At 44.3% G+C, this 12,981-nt stretch overlaps 1 protein-coding gene across 9 annotated transcripts in view; it reads left to right on the plus strand.

Annotated features, from left to right (window-relative positions):
- The window catches only part of LOC134222039 (segmentation protein cap'n'collar), a 309,662-nt gene extending 304,565 nt beyond the window's left edge, over window positions 1-5,097 (plus strand). For all 9 annotated transcript variants that reach the window (XM_062701196.1, XM_062701206.1, XM_062701201.1 and 6 more), the window contains 2 exons: window positions 475-1,691; window positions 2,132-5,097. In XM_062701196.1, coding sequence (XP_062557180.1) covers window positions 475-1,691; window positions 2,132-2,461 — 1,547 coding nt within the window. In that variant the 3' untranslated portion in view covers window positions 2,462-5,097. The remainder of the gene's footprint in view (window positions 1-474; window positions 1,692-2,131) is intronic.
- Window positions 5,098-12,981: the final 7,884 nt, after the last annotated feature.

Here is a 12,981-nt window from a genome sequence, read left to right on the forward strand (position 1 = left end):
CTATCCCTTTCTTGTTTGATTTTCCTACGCCTTCGTTCTCAATTGGAGACAAATCAGATCCGTAAAACACGGATAAAATAAACTCTTGAATCAAAGTCCGTCCGCAGTGTCCACCGTAGAGCACTTGAGTAGCTCAGATGCTAAATTGCAGCCACAAAGATAGCTTAAAATAACATTGTAAATTGGTTGAATCATACATTCAGAAGCGGTCCAGATAGTTTATATTTTGGTGACCGCTCATTATCTTCTACATGTACCTACGTAATAGAAATTCAGTATAACAATTTAGGCACAATAAAAATTAAATCGTAATCAAATGTTTTATGTTTCCCTTTTTTTTGTTCTTCAAAATTCAAAAAGTATGAAATCAAAGTAGGGGAACTGTTCCTATCTCCATCTCACTGAACATATGTATATTCATCATTCCTTATAACCTTCATCAATTGACCGAACCTTTTGTCTCTCCTCCCTCAGGTATGTACACCATGCGCACCATGCTGGACCACAATGCGACCAGTAGCAATTCGTCCGTATTGGGTGGTGGTGCCCTCGGTGGAAGCGCCGCCGCGGTAGCCGCTGCAACCGCCGCTGGCTTGAACGGATCCGGCCACATCGGTGGTTTGATGTCAACCGCATCGTCCGCCGCCTCAGCTGGTGCCATGCAAACTTCCCTAAATGGTTCGGGACACGGAGCCACCGGCGGCACCACGTCCGGTGACCGACTGGACGCCTCCAGTGACAGTGCCGTATCGTCGATGGGATCGGAACGAGTCCCATCCCTGTCCGATGGCGAATGGGGTGACGGCGGAAGCGACTCGGCCCAAGAGTATCACAACAAATACGGCGGACCATTCGATTACAGCTACAGCGGTAACAACCGACTCAACGATGGAACCAGACAGCCATCGGTAGCCCAGAAGAAGCACCACATGTTCGCCAAACGATATTTCCAAGAACAGAACACCACAATTCCTTCGGTACCAACCGCCAACAATCCTTCCTCGACTGGATCGAGCGTTGGTTCCCAGAGCCAACTGAACACAAGCATACCCATCAAATACGAATTTGATTACATGAACCCTGCCTCCTTGAGTCACTTGGAAGGAGCGGTCGGTCCGGTCACCAAACAAGAAGACCAAACCAGTGCCCATAACCCACTGTCCTCGGTGGCCATGAAATATCCGTACTCCTTGGATTTCTCCCGGCAAAATCCCGCCACGGCAGCTGCCTCTCGAAGCCACCATCACGACGTAATCAATCACAACCATACGTACACGCTGCCGCACAACAGCGGTGCCAACCCAAAGCCACAAACCCGAGACAAACGGATCCGCAAGGCCGAAGAGGAGCACCTGACGCGGGACGAGAAGCGTGCCCGCGCGCTTCAGATTCCGATTCCCGTGCAGGACATCATCAATCTGCCGATGGACGAATTCAACGAGCGCCTGTCCAAGTACGACCTCAGCGAAACGCAGCTGTCGCTGATCCGGGACATTCGGCGGCGGGGCAAGAACAAGGTTGCTGCCCAAAACTGCCGCAAGCGCAAGCTGGACCAGATTGTGTCGCTGGCCGACGAAGTCAAGGACATGAAAGAGCGCAAGGAGCGGCTGCTGCGCGACCGCGAGATCATCCAAACCGAGCGCAAGCGGATACGGGACAAGTTCTCGGCGCTGTACCGCCACGTGTTCCAGGTGAGTCTTGTCTAGTTAGGCACTCTTCATGTATACAGGCAGTATTTGGGAATAATCCTGGAAAATGATAGGAGCGAGTATTGTAATACAAAATATATGTAATCGTTAAAACATTTTTTCTTGTGACGATTGAATCGTTAGGATTTTATATTTCTGAACTTTTTAGACCTCATTAGACTTTAGACTTTCATAAATTTCCTTTATTTTAAACAAGATGTGAATAGAATTTCAACTCCGATTATAGCTAACTATGTTTTTTATCCGACATTCTAACTGGGTGACGAGCCCACCGTAGTGTGTTGAACATATTTTAATTGGTTCACAGCAATTTAAAAATTCATCACAGAATTTTGTTTCAATTATGCCATTTAACCAAGATCTCAAATCTCCTAAGTTGGTCTTCCCAACTAACGTTCGATCTAATCCATTATTCCCTTCAGAACCTACTGGACGCTGATGGAAACCCGTACTCCCAGGAGCACTGGAGCTTGCAGCAGAGTGCCGACGGAACTGTTGTTCTGGTCCCCCGGAGCGTTGACCGTCAGCAGGATATGACCATCAGTGGCCACCATCAGCAACTCGGCATGGCCGGCGGCAGTGGGCTGTCGCACTCGCACCATCAACAGCAACACCTTCTGCATCTTCAGCAGCAGCACCAACATCCGCATTCTCACCACGGTGGCAATGGATCCAACAGTAGCAGCAGTAATAGCAGCAGCGCTAGTGGCACCGGAGCTAGCGGAGGCAGCCAGCATCGTTCGAAAGAGTGAGATCGGACCCACTGCCTCCATCAGCAGCATTACCGGCATTTGCACCGTCATCATCATGTTCACCAGTGGCCGCCGTTGTTTTACTGAAGAGAAAAAGAGCCGATCTTTTTGCGCAATAGGAAGAACAGAGGAGGACGAGCTGCGAAGGAGATGAGAGACACTAAAAACCAGCGAGCAGTGAAATAACAAGACCAACCTGTAAAACGGAAGGAATCGACAAACATACAACACTCACACGCACTGACAAACAGAACACATACAAACACACATACATACACGAGAACAGAATGTACCTCAGGAATTTAGAACACTTAGAATGGCCCCCGAAACTTAGAAGAGCATTCAGTTATGTAGATTACATTGAATCTGATGTATGTAGCCAGCTGTTCACGACTAAATAGTTTTCAAAATGGTATTTGGGATAATAAACACTAGATTCTAACGAATATTTTTAGCTAAATGATAGCTTGTCTAGCTTTTGTTCAGCCATGAGGGTATGATTAAAGAGAACATGCGTGTGTAAGTGCTTCAATGTGTTTAACAAATAGGTATTTCAGAATTTTCGGTTACTCTAGAAAAGTTGGTAGAAAACAGCAACATCTTAAAAAGTTTCAGTTCATAATCGACCGAAAGCAAAATCATACTAGGCAGAATGCTCATATTGAGTGTTTGGCACCGAATACCCTAAGAAAGAAATACCTAGTCGTTTCAGTTCCAACAGACACATAAAATAAGGGAGGCCAAGAAAAAGTCCATCCAAAACACACAGAAAACAAGATCTTTAAGTAACAGCTAGCGACACAGTCAAATCAACACATTCCGATTGTTCAAAATTCATTTTTTGATCAAAGTGATTCACTATAATTTTTGTTTTTAGCGATTTGAAAATTGCGTCTAGGAAGCCAAAAACTGTAGCACCTTAAACATATGTCAAAAATTGATCGTTAAACACAAGACACCGTGTAAGTAAGCAACAGTAAGACCTTACTATTGTGAAGCAATGAAAATTTATTATTAACATCTTCTCAACTTGAAATGTGTAAGTACATTAAATTGGTAAAAAACAAACCTGAAAGCACTCTGTTAGTCGCTTCAGTCGCATCCAATTTTGATAATATCAATCTCTTTAACGACAGCAACTGCTATCTAATGATACAACAGTGAGTAATGAATCCTACCACAGAGAGGAAACCAACTAATCGAATCAGTGAATAAAAAGCATTAGGAAATAGGCTTCTCCTTATAAATACTTATATGATGATGGGTGGTTATACCGCAGGCTCGCATACCAGAATAAAGTGAAAAGGTATCGGAACAGAATTATCCGGTCGGTGAAGATTGCCGGGTAGTGGAGGATTTGTTGGAGCGTTATTTTCAACTGGAGAATGGCTTCTCGAAGAATTTGTGTCACAACGGGACGGGGTCGATATCAGAAAAAAAAGTTATTACAACATTTTATTTACAAATTTTTCTCATTTTTTACACTTGCTAAATATTATTGAAACCCCTTCATTAAAACGTGATCGAAACAATTGAGTGCAAATGACTATTCAAACATCCTTTCAATAAATTTCAACAGTTTCGAAGATAAATAAGGATTATTAGTCGTAAATATTGAATGATCTTAATTTCTCAATGCCTTGCCATAGGTGACCCAGATTTCATAAACACTGTCGAACTCAGAAACCTGTCCCAGGGTTATCGTCTAACTACGCCTTCCGCTCACCGGGGATCTCCACCGATATGGTACAAAGCGCAGGAAACAAAGGATTACGAAGATGCAGTAGAAATCAGTAGTACGAACAGTACACAAAACATGTGTTTGTGATGAATATTATGTATACACATACTAAAAATAAAATTGTTTTTTTTTTTGTAAATAATAAATCAATAGTTACTTAGAATCAGGATGAACAAAAATGATTATGGTCGTAAGAAGTTTAAAATGGGGAAGGGTTGACCTAATGATGAACCGTGCTTAAGCAAGCGCCAAAACTACCGTACATGGATCGAACAGGACGAAAGTTTTTTTTTTTAGTTGATAGGATGGGTGAAAAGTGCAGCATATTTCTCGTTGTTGTGGATAATGACAAAGTAACTACTAAACTTAGTGATCGGTTGCTGCTCCTTGGTCCCAATGATGGTCCGAGAACATTAATCCATTTTTTTGTTTTCAATTTGGTTAACTTTTGCGCTTTTGGGGTTAAACAATTTCGCTATTGAAGAAAGTCTGTTATCTCATCCCGAGGAGGCAGCCCTGGTAACATTAAAAGTTTTGTAATGATTTGTGAAGCTCCGTAGATCTAGAAGTGTTACCTACTTCGGTAATTGCTTATGCGAAAAACGAAGAAAGTGAAACTAGAAAGGAAACCATTGTTGCTCGAGAGTGACCATTTTTAGCGCAGTATAGTAATATTTTGGTGAAATGCAAGATAATGTAATATTATTGTTTGAAAACGATGCAAAAGTTAATGAAAAATGAGGTAAAATACAGATAAAAAATTATGGAATATCTGCGACAGTGAGCGTGGAGTGATGAAAGCAGATGTTCCATCAAGTGATTATTAAGATTGCTATTGTTGTGTAAATATTTAAATATATATTATATACTGAAAAATAAATACTGCTGAAATCTATCACTTGCTCTGAAACTGATTCCTGATAAGAAATTTGAGAAAATCATGCATTAGTACTATAATCGAATGAATTCCGAACATAACACATCGATTGACTGTTAAGGTAGTCCGAGTTTGTAACAGCATGCTGCGAGTCTCCAATCCACGTTTATCTTCAGATCCAGGACGACTGGGTAACTAAATTAGAAATGTTCTGTGGTTGAGCGCATTTTTCGTTGTAAATCTTCATATATTATAGCTCTAACCTCTGGGACAGGACTTGCAAAGCGGAAAACATGTAACTTCATCTGCTGCCAGTCAGCTGCTGTCACGAACTGTCAGATGCAGCCAGCAGCTTTTTATGTGAAAGTTTTGTTATCCCAAATAAAATATTCCGCATGATTTTTGTTTTACGAAGACTTTTTCACTTTAACGAGTATTCCAAATCATCCGATTTGCTTATTATTAATCAATTATAAACGCGTGTGCTGTTCCCGGTACAAAAATCCTTATTATTTATTTATTCAGACTAAGGCCGAAGTGGCCTGTGCGGTATATAAGAGTCTACTCCATTCGGCTCGGTCCATGGCTACACGTCGTCAACCACGCAGTCTACGGAGGGTCCGCAAGTCATCTTCCACCTGATCGATCCACCTTGCCCGCTGCGCACCTCGCCTTCTTGTGCCCGTCGGATCGTTGTCGAGAACCATTTTCACCGGGTTACTGTCCGACATTCTGGCTACGTGCCCGGCCCACCGCAGTCGTCCGATTTTCGCGGTGTGAACGATGGATGGTTCTCCCAACAGCTGATGCAACTCGTGGTTCATTCGCCTCCTCCACGTACCGTCCGCCATCTGCACCCCACCATAGATGGTACGCAGCACTTTCCTTTCGAAAACTCCAAGTGCGCGTTGATCCTCCACGAGCATCGTCCAGGTCTCGTGTCCGTAGAGGACTACCGGTCTAATTAGCGTTTTGTAGATTGTCAGTTTGGTACGGCGGTGAACTCTATTCGATCGGAGCGTCTTGCGGAGTTCAAAGTACGTACGATTTCCAGCCACTATGCGTCTCCGAATTTCTCTGCTGGTGTCATTTTCGGCAGTCACCAGTGAGCCCAAGTACACAAATTCGTCTAACACCTCGATTTCGTCACCACCGATGCAAACTCGCTGTGGGTGGCTCACATTGTCTTCTCTCGAACCTCTTCCTATCATGTACTTCGTCTTCGACGTGTTGATGACTAGTCCGATCCGCTTAGCTTCCCTCTTCAGTCTGATGTAGGCTTCCTCCATCTTCTCAAAGTTACGTGCCATAATATCTATGTCGTCGGCGAAGCCAAATAGCTGGACGGACTTATTGAAAATTGTACCACTCGTGTTAATCCCTGCTCTTCGTATTACCATATTCCAAAGAATAGCAGGCACGAAAGACCATCACCTTGCCGTAACCCTCTGCGGGCTTCGAAGGGACTCGAGAATGCCCCTGAAACTCGAACTACGCACATCACCCGATCCATCGTCGCTTTGATCAACCGTGTCAGTTTATCCGGAAAACCGTGTTCGTGCATTAGCTGCCATGGCTGGTCCCGATCGATTGTATCATATGCGGCTTTGAAGTCGATGAATAGATGATGTGTGGGCACGTTGTATTCGCGGCATTTCTGCAGTACTTGGCGAATGGCGAACACCTGGTCCGTGGTGGAGCGTTCGCACATAAAACCCGCCTGGTACTGCCCCACGAACTCCCTTGAGGTTGGTGCTAGTCGACGGCATAAAATTTGGGAGAGTACCTTGTAGGCGGCGTTCAGCAATGCGATTGCGCGGTAGTTGCTACAATCCAGCTTATCGCCCTTTTTGTAGATGGGACACACGACACCTTCCATCCACTCTTGCGGCAAAACTTCCTCCTCCCAAATCTTGGTGATGACCCAGTGCAGCGCTCTAGCCAGTGCCTCACCACCGTGTTTAAATAGCTCTCCTGGTAGTTGGTCAACACCAGGGGCTTTGTTGTTTTTCAGCCGGCCAATCTCCTCCTGGATTTCCTGGAGATTCGGAGCCGGTAAGATTATGTCCTGCGCGCGTTCTCCCAGGTCCATCACCATACCGCCATCTTCGTCTGCCACATCGCCATTCAGGTGTTCTTCGTAGTGCTGCCGCCACCTTTGGATCACCTCACGCTCGTTCGTAAAAAGGTTCCCGTTTATGTCCTTACACATATCAGGCTGTGGCACGTGGCCCATACGTGAACGGTTTAACTTCTCATAGAACTTTCGTGTGTTATTAGCGCGGTACAGTTGCTCCGCCTCTTCACGGTCTCGATCTTCCTGCTAGCGCTTTTTCCACCGAAAAATCGAGTTTTGTCTGTTCCGCGCCCGATTGTATCGTGCCTCGTTCGCCCTCCTGCGGTGTTGCAGCAATCTCGCCCATGCTGAATTCTTCTCCTCAACTAACTGCTCTCATTCGCCGCCATATCAGTCGTTTCTCTGATCCGGGAGCACCGTGCCTAGTGCAGCGGTTGCAGTGCTTGCAATGGCGGATCGAATATATCTCCAGCCATCATCAAGAGACGCTGCCCCTAGCTGCTCTTCCATCGGGAGTGCCACTTCCAGCTGTTGCGCGTAGTCTTGGGCTAGTTTACCGTCTTGTAGTCGCCCAATGTTTTGTCCGTCCGCCGCGACACGTGTTGTACACCGTTGTTGAGCGCAGAAATACTGCAACGAGATAGTGGTCGGATTCGATATTCGCACTGCGGTAAGTGCGTACGTTCGTGATGTCGGAGAAGAATTTACCGTCGATTAGAACGTGGTCGATTTGGTTTTCCGTTTCTTAATTAGATGATTTCCATATGGCCTGCAAATTGGTGATTGGCGGGAGGCTGCAAAGTTTATGCATCGTTGGCCGTTGACGTTCGATACGGTATGCAGACTTTCCGGTCCGATGACCAGTCTATACATTTCATCTCTGCCTACCTGGGCGTTCATGTCGCCGATGACTATTTTGACGTCTCGCAGTGGGCATTCATCGTATGTCTGCTCCAGCTGTGCACAGAACGCTTCTTTATCGTCGTCGGATTTCCCTTGGTGTGTGCAGTGCACGGTGATGATGCTTTAGATCAGCGGCTCTCAACCTGGGGTACATGTACCCCTGGGGGTACCTTCGCTGGCCAAAGGGGGTACCTCGGACAAAAATGCGTAATGGCGGATGTATTACAATTCCAATAAACATTTATTGAACAAGTTTTGATAATTATGTAATTTTTTATATTACTTTGCATTGTACATGATATGCATGGCGATTAGTTAAAACCTATTTGGGGGATCCCCCAGCGCCGGACGCCTCCCAATACCAATACCTAATCAGTAATCATCAATGATCATGATATTTTGTGTAAATGGTATACAATTAAACATAATCCGGATAACTAGAGAGTTTTTCGTTAAATGGCTTATGTGTCCAACACTGTGGGATCTTCTTCTATTCCTGCCACTTCAAACATAATTTAAAAGGCGTATTTTCAGTGTTAATTGTAGGTTTTTAATTTGAGAGGCATGACGACTTTTTCCAAAAAGCTAAATAGCACCCGATGGCATATGAGCAAATCAAACCAGCTTCCTTTTGCCAGTGGAGATATATCAGCTTCCACACTGATATTCTTCCCTCCCCTTCATACGGGAGTTTGGCAGAAGGAAAGTCGTGCGATATGTGCCATCACAAATATTGCCCTCCGCTCGCTTTCAAATCGACTTCTATAGAAACATTCTTCATGCCTGCCGTATCCTAACGGAACTATCGTTTCTATGCTTTCGCCTTTAATTCTATCATGAACATGTACGGCTAAGTTTGGAAGATGATATTATCATTTACATATCATTGACAATTCACTTTTTTTATTTAAAAAATCAAAGGAAAACCTACGATGCGTCAAATAGATGATTCAACTGAGCCATGAATTTTGAGTTTGGTGTATTTCAACACATGGTTAATTTGAATCGTTCATGAGTTTTGAGATGTTAAGTGTTTATCAACAGTGATTGCAATAGACTTGGAAGCCTCATTCAAAGCGACTCGTAAGCTTTTATTCGAGAGCCTCCGAAGCCTCCTGTCAAGTCAAGAGGCTCGGAGGACTCCTTTTAAAAACTTGGGTGCCTTTATTCAAGAGGCTCGGAAGCCTCCTTTCAAGAGGCTCGAAATAATCTTTCAAGAGGTTCGGAAGCCTTTTTTCAAGAGGCTCGTAAACCTCCTTTCTAGAGGCTTGGAAGTCTCTTTTCAAGAGGCTTGGAAACCTCTTTTCAAGAAGCTTGACAGCTTCCTTTCAAGAGGCTTGTAAGACTTCTTTCAAAAGGCTTTGAAGTCTTCTTCAAGAGGCATCGAAGCCTCCTTTCAAAAGTCTTGGAATCCTCCTTTCATGAGGTTCGGAAATCTCTTTTCAAGAGACTTAGAAGTTTCCTTTCAAGAGATTTGGAAGTCTCCTTTCAAGAGGCTTGGAAGCCTCTTTCCAAGAGGCTCGGAAGCCTCTTTTCAAGAGGTTTGCAAGCTTTTTTAAGAGGCTCGGGAACCTTTTCCAAGATGCTTGGAAGCCTCCTTTCAAGAGGCTTGAAAACCTCCTTTCAAAAAGCTTTGAAGCCTCTGCCAAGAAGCTTGAAAGCCTCTTTTCAAGAGGCGCGGAAGTTTCCTTTCAAGAGGCTCAGAAGCCTCCTTTCAAGAGGCTCGGAAACCTTTTTCAAGAAGCTTGAAAGCCTCCATTCAAGAGGCTTGGAAGACTTCAGCCAAGAGGCTTGGAAGTCTTCTTCAAGAGGCTTGAAAACCTCCTTTCAAGAGGCTTGGAACCCTCCTTTCAAGAGGCCCGAAAACCTTTTTCAAGAAGCTCGGAAGCCTCATTTCATGAGGTTCGGAAGCCCCCTTTCAAGAGACTCGGAAGCCTTTTTTCTAGAGTCTTAGATCAAGAGTCAGAAGTCTCCTTTCAAGAGACAAGACAAGTCTCCATTCAAGAGAAGCCTTCTTTTAAGAGGCTCAGAAGCCTTGTCCTCAGTCCTTGTAGAACGCTCAGAAGCCTCCTTCTAAGAGCCTTGGAAACCTCTTTTCGAAAGACTCGGATGCCTCCCTTCAAGAGTCTCGGAAGTATCCTTTTAACAGCCTTCGAAGCAAATTTTAATTGGGAAGCTTCACGGAACAGCGAAAATTTGGGTGAGGGGCACCTCAATGAATGCAAAAGCTCGAAGGGGTACCTCTCCAAAAAAAGGTTGAGAACCGCTGCTTTAGATGAAGAAACGGTCTTTTATCCTCAGCCGAGTCTTCAGCTTGCACATCCTTGCGTTGATTGGCTGCCAACAAATCACGCGTTGGCGCTTCTTGCCCAAAACTATGAATACTATTTCGTTCAAAACGTGTGTAAAGATTTAAATCGCACCTCAGCGCCGCCAACGCAGGCTGCCCGACATAAAAACTCAATCTCACTAAGCGATGTCGTTGGCATATACTACATAAACAGTGCAGTGCTGCCACCTAGGAGCGAGCCTAGGAGCATTTCAGAATGAACACTAGCGCTAAAAAGTAAAACACGGCAAATTTTAACCATATTCATCAGCACACTAGCGCCGCGCAACGGAGGCATAACGACATACTTTAAAATGACCAGTACAAACTTTTACACAATGAAGATGAACGTCTGTTCTCTGTGCTTGATGTCAGCACTTAAACACAGAGAACAAACATGGAGGCTCGAATAAAATTTCTTACAAAACATGTGTAAACAAACACACCGAACCGCAACGCCATCGACGTCGATATTGCAATTCACAATTTTTTTTTGACAACACGATGGCGCTGGTATGCTCTTGCATGCATAACGACACTAGCGCACAGTGGCATTTTTTGATGACGCTAGCGCTCATTATGCCTTAGCCGTGCGGTAAGACGCGCGGCTACAAAGCAAGACCCGGCATATAGGCAATTAACTTTGAATGTACTGATCTCGAGTGGCGATCTCTCTTCGCTTGTGTGGTCGGGTCGGGATCTGACGACCAAACTGGCACAACCTCACACAACCCTACTTCATTGAGCGCCGTTGCTGATGAAGCAAGTGTGTAGGAGCCGAACAATACTAAATACTCATCCTACTTGGTTGATATGTACAAAATACATTTGAGAGAGTTAGTTCTGAAAATGAGTTGCGAGAGATCGGCTGGTACCTGGTGCTGGGAATTTGGTTTCATCAGTACCCGCTAAGCTGCGGTGGACGACGGAGGTCCTTCGTAGCTTAGTAGGGAAAGCACCTGTCATGCGAACTGGGGTCGTGGGATCAAACCCCACCGAAGGGGCGGTTACCTTCCAATACCTTTTCCGAACTGAATCTATCACATGTTGTACATATGCATAATCAAGTTTCAGACAGTAATAAAACGATGTATATTTACTTTGCACAGCTAAAATGATAAAATAACAGCAACTTGTAAATTAAATTACAGCACCATTCATACTTGTAAAAAAGCCAACGCTAATAATTTGTACTTGTATTTTCTTTATGCAACAGTTATTTGTAAATTCTGCTAATATTATTAGTGCGCTTTACTCGTAATATTAGACTTGTAAATTGATACTTGTAGATTCATTATGCAACGGAAAAATACAAGTTACAAGCTACTCTACTAATATTATTAGTAAAATTTCGATTTCGATGGTGGGGTGCAGATGGCGGACGGTACGTGGAGGAGGCGAATGAACCACGAGTTGCATGAACTGCTGGGAGAACCATCCATCGTTCACACCGCGAAAATCGGACGACTGCGGTGGGCCAGGCACGTAGCAAAAATGTCGGACAGTAACCCGGTGAAGATGGTTCACGACAACGATCCGACGGGCACATGAAGGCGAGGTGCGCAGCGGGTAAGGTGGATCGATCTGGTGGAAGATGACTGGCGGACCCTCCGTAGACTGCGTGGTTGGCGACGTGTAGCCATGGACCGAGCCGAATGAAGAAGACTCTTATATACCGCACAGGCCACTTCGGCCTTAGTCTGAATAAATAATAATAAAAATAATAAATAACGTACGTATCACCTTGTTATAATAGTAGGTCGTCAGTTGCATGAGGCCCTTATAAAACATTTGAACAATAGCCACTACACCTGATGGTATAATTGCAATATTTACATTATCAGGCGACAGGTGATGTTGCTGCGTGTTTGTATCAATGTAATATTGCATATACACTAGTGACATCTGTGACAAGGGGCCCTCCTTAGCCGTGCGGTAAGACGCGTGGCTACAAAGCAAGACCATGCTGAGGGTGGCTGGGTTCGATTCCCGGTGCCGGTCTAGGCAATTTTTGGATTGGAAATTGTCTCGACTTCTCTGGGCATAAAAGTATCATCGTGTTAGCCTCATGATATACGAATGCAAAAATGGTAACCTGGCTTAGAAACCTCGCAGTTAATAACTGTGGAAGTGCTTAATGAACACTAAGCTGCGAGGCGGCTCTGTCCCGGTGTGGGGATGTAATGCCAATAATAATAAGAAGAAGAAGATCTGTGACATCGATATCGTAAGCTTTCAATGTTCCTTCCGCACACACGAGGTGGAGAACAGTCTTGAAGGTATACAGCTAGAATTTAGTATGGAAGTACAATAAAATCTCTTCTATTGTTTAGAACTGCAAAACAAGTCGTGGGTACAAAAAATCTAAAAATTATTTGTTGCTTTTTGACCTAGCTTTCATATTGATGCGATGCGTAGGTGATGAGAACGGATGATTTGTCCATACAAGGAAATTCATTTTACTTTATAAGTTGTGGCGCCATCTCGTTCAAACAGCAAATTTTTTTTTTGCCCTATTATCGGCGCATTCCGAAGGGACTTGAGAATAGAGATGTCGCAAATTAATCGATTACTTCGATTAATCGATTCATCG

Source organism: Armigeres subalbatus, chromosome 1 (genome assembly GCF_024139115.2).
Source record: "Armigeres subalbatus isolate Guangzhou_Male chromosome 1, GZ_Asu_2, whole genome shotgun sequence".
NCBI classification, from domain to species: domain Eukaryota; kingdom Metazoa; phylum Arthropoda; class Insecta; order Diptera; family Culicidae; genus Armigeres; species Armigeres subalbatus.